The following is an 8,929-nucleotide window of genomic DNA, read 5'->3' as shown; positions in this document are numbered from 1 at the left end:
CAAATACACAAAAACTCATATAAGAATGTCTAACCATCAATTTTATGAAATAAGTTTCTATAGAACCCTATCCAGGAATAAATAATTTTTTATGTCATAAGTATTACTTTTCAGTTAAAATATAGATCGAACCGATCTGTCTCGCAAATATAAATCTATAAAACTGTATGACATGACACTCTCTTTCATTACACATATATACACACATATATTTAATGCTTCTATTCATCTAACTTGTCTTCAACTTTAGAACAAAGTGTTGAATTTCATTACTCTGCTATCCATATTCACTAATATTCTCCCACATCTTAAGCTACCTCATGCATTTCTACAAGCTAACTAAACTTGAATTTGGCAAAAACAAAATCTTAATTTTAATTGAGCGAGTTTACAAACTTAGTTACCAGTCACACAAATGACAACCGTTATCTGCATAATAATTGTGGACAAAAAGAAATGCAAAAGATTGCAACAAGAAATAGAATCTACAAATTAATGTCAATTTCAAATGAAGCCCGGAGATTAAGAAACCTTTCAAGATAAATGTAACATGCATTAAAGTTTTTTGGCACCAAAAAAAGGAAAGTTACTCTAGAATCATAGGCGTCATCCAAGCCTCAGCTCAAGAATAGTTCGTGTCTCTCAACTTTCCATGTAAATATTATACAAGAGTTAATGGACACCAATTTTACAAGTCTCAAAACATCAATGTCTCAAACAATACAGGGAAGTACCCTATTTATGGCTGAATCTTGATACCAGATTGAAGACCAGCTTGAACTTTGTTTGAGAAATGTTGTTCCAACCTGCAAGCCAAAAACAGATTTAAATACATCAAGACGTTAGCAACTGATTAATATACATTCTAGATACATAAAAAGATTAAGTAGAAATTGAGGCATTTCAGAAGCTGCACATCATGCCTCGTTGAACATTTGTAATAAATTGTTTCTGGAGAGTTGTACGTTCGCGCATTTGAAAACATTCTCTTAACATCAGCCACAAACATCTCGAAAGTCACATAATATTGTTCAGACTCGACACGCTTTGACATTGTTTTCAGATCTGCAACATTAGAAAATGTGATATCAAGCATAATAATTTTGTATCATCACAAACTCCGTAAAATTCTCTAGGAAGATTAGAAATTTGTTCTGAAATTTCAAGGCGCATGTGTTCAGGTTTCTCAGAGACTGTCATCCAAAATGATTTTTGAAATTGATAACAAGATGTGGTGTCCAAGCAAAATCATCATATGAAGGAGTAAGATTGATTAAAAGTGTACCCATAGGATCTTTGATGATGTCATAGTAATCAGGTACATCCCGTGCATCAACAGGTTCCTTGAAAGGCCAAGCATCAGGATGATCATACATTGCCTGCTTGAAAAGGAAGAGTATCAATAGCATGATTTGGCAAGACCTGATTAAAATGCCCATAATAGAGATGGTAAGAATGAAATCTTGATATAGAATGGTCAAAAAGGGGAATAATTAGGCCACGATTGATATACTGGAATTTTACGAAGAAGTAATGGAATAAACTTAGAATGTAACGAGGATGGGAATGATACGTTTATTCCATCTGTATCAGAAGAAACGAGAAACATATAATGAAATTATTTTAATAGTCAAATTACATTTTATTAAAAAGTTCAAAATAATATTCATTAAAAACTTGTTTATTACATCAATCAAAAAGGAAAACTTGTTTATTATTATTATTAACATTATTATTATTATTATTATGTATTATTATCATAATAGTCATTATTTTGTATTATTATCATTTTTATGATAAAAATTATTAATAATTTTTTTTATTATCATCATTACTATATTTTGATTATTACATGATAATTAGTATTGCTCCATTTATTATGATTATTATAAAATTGTTCTTTTATAATTAATACTAATATTAATATTTTTATATCATTACTATAATTATTATAGTGTTTAATTAAGTAATTAATTATTAATTGTAATTAGTATTGTAATTAAATTATCATAATTATTTTATTTATTATTAAGTTGTTAATTTTTAAATATTATTAGATAAAAATTATTATTGTTCTGTTTATTACTTTATACAAATTATTATTATTATTATTATTATTATTATTATTATTATTATTATTATTTATAAAAATAAATGCTAAAGATTGATTATTAAAATATTTTTTAAAAAAATGGAAGACAATATATAAATAAAAAAGTTGGGAGAATGGATCAAGCGTAAACCCAACAAAAATGGAAGGAATGATTCCCATTGGAGTGGGAGTGGGTATTCCTAATCCTATGGGTTAATCAAGCACGAAAAAAATGGGGCAAGGAGTGTCTATTTCATCCTCGTGAAATTCTCATATACAGTTAACCAAGCATTTGCGTTAACTGGGTACCACTAAAAACAATTTAGCAAGTGTTGAATAATATATATAATTATCGCTTAATTAAGATTAGATACGAACTTATCTATATTTGTCTGTATTTGAATTCTTAGGATCCGGACAACTAGTATCTCATTTATCCCTTGTACTAAGGGATTTAGTTTACATACAGTTCTATTAAGTACATTGTATCCCTTCATTTTTCAATTTATTCAATGAAACGCTCAGCGTTCTGAATAATTCTCCTTTCCTAAAACTACAAGAAGTTAATGTGCTTTTCATGTGAACCATCTTTATCTGAAGAATTTCTCTACATGAAATTCCCTAATATCCATCGGGGAGGTTACAGTTCCATAGTCACTTTAGCAAACATGAAAGAAATAAATAGCAAAAGAACCCATGGAGACTCACTTTCAGGAGCGAGCGCATAAATGCCGTCAATGATTTTTGAAGTGAAGCGGCATCTGATGATGAGGTCACAGTCTTAAAACGAGAATGACCATATTCATCTGGGCTCCAGCCAGCCTCCCCTATTATTAAGGTATAGGTAATTATAAATTCGGATGCTTCTCGTAAAAAGGAATAATAAAGCCATAAAATTGAATAGAGGATGCAGGAAAAAGGGGGGAAAAAAGAAAAAAAGAAGAGTAAACTAAGGGTGTGTTCATGGCTTACTGAGGTAGCCATAATTATCAAGGATATACAGTGTTTCGATAAAATAACAAACAAAACTTAAAAAAAAATACCACCTGCCAGCTTCACTCACGTGTTAGAGAGACTGCATCAACCAGCTTGGGAAAGTAAACTATTTTGCTAATCAAAACTTGGATGCGTTGTTGATTCAACAATGTGAAAATACAGGATACAAACTATATGACGTATCAAAATTACAGTAAACAGACTAAACACTTAAATCATCATATAAATAATAAAATATGAACATGTGGTCAGTAAGGTAGGAATAAAAAGGAAAGACTCACTCAAACCAGGTATATCCTCAACCTTGATGGGCTTTTTGGGCATTGGAATACCAGCTTCTTTCTGATTAACAAAATGAACATCAGATCGATGCGTCTAAAATCAACAGTGATTTTGATAATGAAGTACAAAATTGAAAGACATGAAGAAAACAACAATTTAAATTAAACCATAATAAATGCATCAAAATGTAAGAAATTATCCACCAGACCAAATCCCCAAAGTAATAAGGAAGGATATAAAGAAAGACACCTTCTGAAAATCAATGCCAGGGTAGACAATATGACAATTTGATAGCTCCCTAATCTTTTCGTCGATAGCCTAAAAACCAAATACATAAGTCAACTGCACTTATTCAACATGAAAGAATGCGTCAATAAAGAATAAAAAGGCCCATAACTGATACCACATTATCAGCTCTAAAAATTGTAACGATTGATCAAAATAGTATGGCCTTATGCATCAATACTTACAATATAACCTAATCAATTCAGCTAATAATTCTAAAATTATACAGAAATAGAAGATCTAGCCTGCCGTTGGCGTCGTATCATAGTTGATAAATCAGTGTATGGAAGCTTAGGATCAATTTTACATTCCATAAGAATTCCTCCGTCGTAATCCTTTATGTAGCTGCAAGAAGATGAGTCAATAAAAAGGAATTTAAAGGTTTAATGTATGCCAAAACATTATATCAACATACCCATGCCACCGTTCTTTCTCCAAGTAAATTTCTTTTGTAAAGCCCTAAAAAGTATCTGACGGTCAGAACTGATCCATGCATCAATAGAAATAGCCATCTATAGAATAGTCACAGTAACCCAACCAACTCGACCTAACCTTGCAATCTTTGTGTAGCTAGAAGTTAAAAGGGACAGCAAAGAACAAGCTAACAGTTAAAGCTTGGAACTTAAACATCAACAACACCTAACATAAGATCAGCAACAAGCTTTGAAGAGATAAACTATTGATATCTTCGAGAACATTAAACTCACAAATGAGCTGTACAAATGGATCAAAAACATTGATTGAACCATGTTAGACCATAACCTGTTGGAACATACAAGTCCAAGATTAAGAAGGTATTTGATAACCTACTAATCACACCCAAGCTTGTAATACTTAATTATAGTATGTTTAATCACCTACTAATCACACCCAAGCTTGTAATACTTAATGTTTGCTCTTGAGTCTTCATCATGTTTCACACTTTCTAGAATCTTAGTATTAGTACTAAGTATTTTCCCATTTCAAACACAAACCTTAATTACAAAATGCTTTCTACCTAGCATGAAAAATACTTAATACACCTTTATTTCTTATCCTAAAAACCCAAACTCATTCACTTTTAATTCACCTCGAATCCTTGTCCAAGCAGAAACCAAATTCCTCCACTCTTATTCCCACATTGTTCAACATCAATCAACAAACTCTCTTGTTCTAACACGATATAGCAATAAGGGTTGTTCAACGTTGACCTAGAAATATTATCAAGCCAACAAGAGAATGTGGTGCTGGCCACTAGTGGTTTAGCAGAAGTGTTTGTCATATGCTCAAACCCATGCTATAACAATTCCCCAGGGTGAACAAACAGGAGGCTAAAATGCAAGAGCTGGGCATCAGAAATATTTGACGACAAATCCAGTTGAATAAATATTTACAAACTTCATTCCAAAAACAAACCAATGGAGTCATTTCAAGTCTTTTAAATGTAAATGAGCTACCTAGACACTTCTTGTTATTTGGGTAGTTGTAATCTTTTGATAATATTATTATTATTTGATAGAATGCATGCAAGCTATAAACCAAATAAATGCTGAACTGATATTGCAAATTGCTAATGCATATGAAGCGAAGATGTATGGTATCCACGTCTCACCTGTTTTACAAAATAGCCAACAGCATTATTATCAGCATATGTGAGAAAATGAGAGAGATTATCCCCATCACGTGCATGCTGCTTCAAGTGATTCATCAGTCGGGTCCCATAGCCTTTAACTTGTTCATCGGCAGTAATTGCGCAAAAAGCTATCTCCCCAAACCGTTGACTGTACATACATTTAAAGTGACAGATACTTATTGGCACAAAAACACACACATGCACCAGAAGGAACTCATGGTTTAATATATGAGGAATGCATCCTTGGAAATCAGTATTCCTAAATACCTTCTATATATTTCTTAAAAAATGTCCGCAACATTAGCTTTAAATCTTGTATCATAAAGAGTAGATATGAGAGTATATCTTGATATCATGATAAGGACAGTCAAGAATATAGTAATGCAGGATTATCAACTTAATAAATGGACAATTGGAAACTAAAACCTGATATGATTGATTCTAGCATAGTTATAATCAGCGTATCAAAAATATGTTTATGGTTTTCAAATAAAATAAAAGCAAATGGTCAAGGTTCTAAAATTTATTTTTTTTAAAAAAATCGAACCGCCTAAGCAGTTTGTTACCCCGCCTAACGGGTTTTGAGCCACCTAGGCGTCTGATTTTTTCACCACTGTCTAGAGCCACCGATTTTCTAAAAGCGAGGCGGTGGGCGACTGCCTAGGCGCCGCCTGTTAGAACAGTGCAAATAGTATATTGAAGACATCTTACCTGGCATACGGCCTATATGTAATACCACCAACAACCACATTGCGCCGAATGACCATCACGGATTTGTGATTTCTGCAATAGAAGTAGCAAAGACAATGAAAATCAACAAAATATTATGTACCACATAAGCAAATATTTTTTCTGCTATGCTAAACAAAAAAATATCAATATGAAAGGATGGTTCACATGTAAACTTGTTGATTTACAAGTGGATATGGTAAAGTCAAAACACAAGGCAAAACATAATTTTGGGTAGTTAAGTTGTGAGAGTCTACATCCACGAATAAACTCACAGAGGGTTCATAAGACATCATGATAAAAAGAAATAAAAGATATACCATAATTTATCAACGTCCATCTGAATAATAAAGTATTCTATTATTTCGAATAAACGAATAACCCCAGAGAGCTTTGAACATGACTTTTAACATATAAGCAATCACCAAACAACTATAGTGGACATCACAAAAACAACTACCATAATTGACCCTAACAAGAAATTTGGTCAAGAGGCATCTCAAAAGCAGCTGCAAGGTCTGAAGTAATATTGGAGATACAAGGGGCTTCTTTTACATCCTACAATATTGATGTTTATACGCAAATCAATCCTCAATCCTCAATCACAATAAAATACAAACATGGAGGCAGGGACTTAATATCCCAAGTGGACACTATCTGGTGCATCTTTCTAGAATGTATTCAATTTAAGATAGGGTGGATGATGACATTAAAACTTTACATGGAACAGTTCAAAATTTAGGAAGGCAAACCTATCCATTAAAAGACGAACAATGTATTCCCTTGGCATATTGGGTAGTTGCCTGGCAAATATGTTCTTCAATCCTATCAACCTGAAAATTAAAATGCCAAAATGAAATTAAGTTCAGCATTATTTGGTTAATTATTTTATGCTTGGCCAAACTTGATAGAGGTAGCAGAAATTTTTGGTCAAGCATCAGATAGATTGATGGAACGACATATTTAACAAACAAGCTTAACACGTGATATTAAGAGAGGGAAAGAGAGATACCAAACCATGTGTTCATCATCACCATCATTTGAAACACATACGAATTTGAGCCTCCCTGCTTCCTCCTGTAAATTTAGCACAAGTACCCTGATTGGCAACATACTGGAATTAAAAGAAAAGGTATAGCAATTATTTAAATTCGTAGAGCTTACCTCCCTCTTCAAACTCTCCTCCCTTGAACTGTAGGCCCCGCTGGTTTGTATGTTATCCGTAAAAATGCTCTTCACATTATCTTCCTTCACCACAATCCCTGGTACCGAACCATTGGTCCCGGCAACCGCATTGCCTGAACTATTAACATTAATATTATTCCCATTATTAGCTGTCCCGCCATCTCTCCCAACGTCAGTGGGTTCAACTTTAACCGAGTTCTCAGCTTTGAGCTTCGTATTTCTAACCACTCCAATGTTGGGCCCCGCGGCATTACTGTTTTCCAGCCGAGACGCGGTGAAATTGCGCACGGAGGAATCATCGTATTCCTCATCGGCAACCTCCTCGGACTCTTCATCCGAGTCTGAGTCGGCGCCGCGAGCACTGATGCTCTCCAGGTCATCGTTGGATGTCAGCGCACCGTCACGCGTGTCCGATAAAGACGGCGGGAATGGCGGCGCGTGGTCTTCAGGCGGCAACTTACGCTTGTGAATCGTCGAAGTGGCGGAGGCAGAGGCCGAGTGAGACGGTGACGGAGACTGTGAACTCCTCGAACGGACTGGCGCCGTTAAATGCGATGAATGCCCATCCATTATTCTTGCAAATATTACTATCTAGAAAAGTGAAAGAAGATCAGAGAGTACAATTGAAATTCAGTTCATAATGATCTTCACATAGACATTGGTCAGTTAGGGTTTTTGAGAAATTTGGGATATGATTTCCATTTTCTTTTACTCGTTCGCTGATTTGACAAGAGTGGTGAGAAAAATTATGTTAAACCAATTTAATCGATCGAATTCGGTTTGCTTAATTCGGTTTCGAAATTTTCAAAAATCCGTTAATTCGATTCCGTTTCGATTTTTGTAAAAAAAATATCGATTTAATCGAATTATTAAATAAATAATTTTGATTTTATTTTATTATGTTTTAAATATAATAATTAATTTTTTTAAATTTTTTATGAATAAAGTGTTTTATTATGATTAAAATATAATATTAATTATTAATTTTATATATAATTTTAAAAATTTAAATTTTTTTAGAATATTAATTATAAATTATATATATAATTTTTAAAATTTTAATTTTTTTAAAAAAAAATCGGTTATTCGGTTACCGACCGAAATAACCGATTTTAATTCGGTTCGGTTAATTCGGTTTTTGTGAAAATTCGGTTTGGTTCGGTTAGTCTAAAAATTTTCAGGTAAATCGGTTTTCGGTTAATTCGATTCGGTTTGTAACCGAATTAACCGAATACTCACCCCTACTCGCTGACGTATCGTTCGTGTCATTTTTTTTTTGGATTTGTTTACGGTAACAAGATGCTTATAAATAGTGACTTTTGAGGTTATTAAATACACTCTCTTTCAAAGAATAATCAACACCTTAGTGGAATGAGTTTGGATACCTAAGCACACACTTCTTCAAAAACCATCTACATCTCGGTGAAGTTTAAAGTTCTTAGAAAGAAACGGTTTATTTTATCTTACCCATGTAGACATTGTCCCCATGATAGGATGGATGACCAAGATTTGCCCATGCATATATAGGACCCAATTTTTTTTGAAATTGTATGTGTGGCAAAATCTTACCCTTTGAAATGAAGTGAGGGTAGTACCCACATAGGTAGGATCTCATCTACGCTTAGAAACCTCTCAAGTATGAGGAATTTAGAAGTCTATCATATATTAGGAAGATCATTCAAATATTATTTAAGGTGTTCTTCAAACTGAATTCAAGTTGTTACTATGCTACATAGGTAAATCGCATT

General features: G+C 33.2%; 1 protein-coding gene across 2 annotated transcripts; it reads right to left on the bottom strand.

Annotated features, from left to right (window-relative positions):
- Window positions 1-602: 602 nt before the first annotated feature.
- On the bottom strand, window positions 603-7,913 carry LOC140841361 (histone acetyltransferase GCN5-like). 2 transcript variants are annotated; one of them, XM_073208716.1, is made up of 13 exons: window positions 7,161-7,913; window positions 7,009-7,073; window positions 6,749-6,829; window positions 5,979-6,050; window positions 5,247-5,415; window positions 4,071-4,114; window positions 3,901-4,000; window positions 3,620-3,688; window positions 3,370-3,430; window positions 2,801-2,919; window positions 1,286-1,382; window positions 924-1,065; window positions 603-806 (listed from the first exon to the last, which is right to left on the bottom strand). In XM_073208716.1, exons 1-13 carry the CDS (start codon window positions 7,749-7,751, stop codon window positions 740-742), a joined length of 1,677 nt encoding a protein of 558 aa, XP_073064817.1. In that variant the 5' UTR covers window positions 7,752-7,913; the 3' UTR covers window positions 603-739. The 2 variants fall into 2 exon arrangements, with proteins under 2 accessions (XP_073064817.1, XP_073064818.1); XM_073208717.1 differs by having other exon boundaries at window positions 1,286-1,379.
- Window positions 7,914-8,929: the final 1,016 nt, after the last annotated feature.

Source organism: Primulina eburnea, chromosome 9 (assembly GCF_022965805.1).
Source record: "Primulina eburnea isolate SZY01 chromosome 9, ASM2296580v1, whole genome shotgun sequence".
NCBI lineage: Eukaryota > Viridiplantae > Streptophyta > Magnoliopsida > Lamiales > Gesneriaceae > Primulina > Primulina eburnea.
The sequence above is the reverse complement of the archived record's forward strand: the minus strand, read 5'-3'. Positions and strand labels throughout refer to the sequence as shown.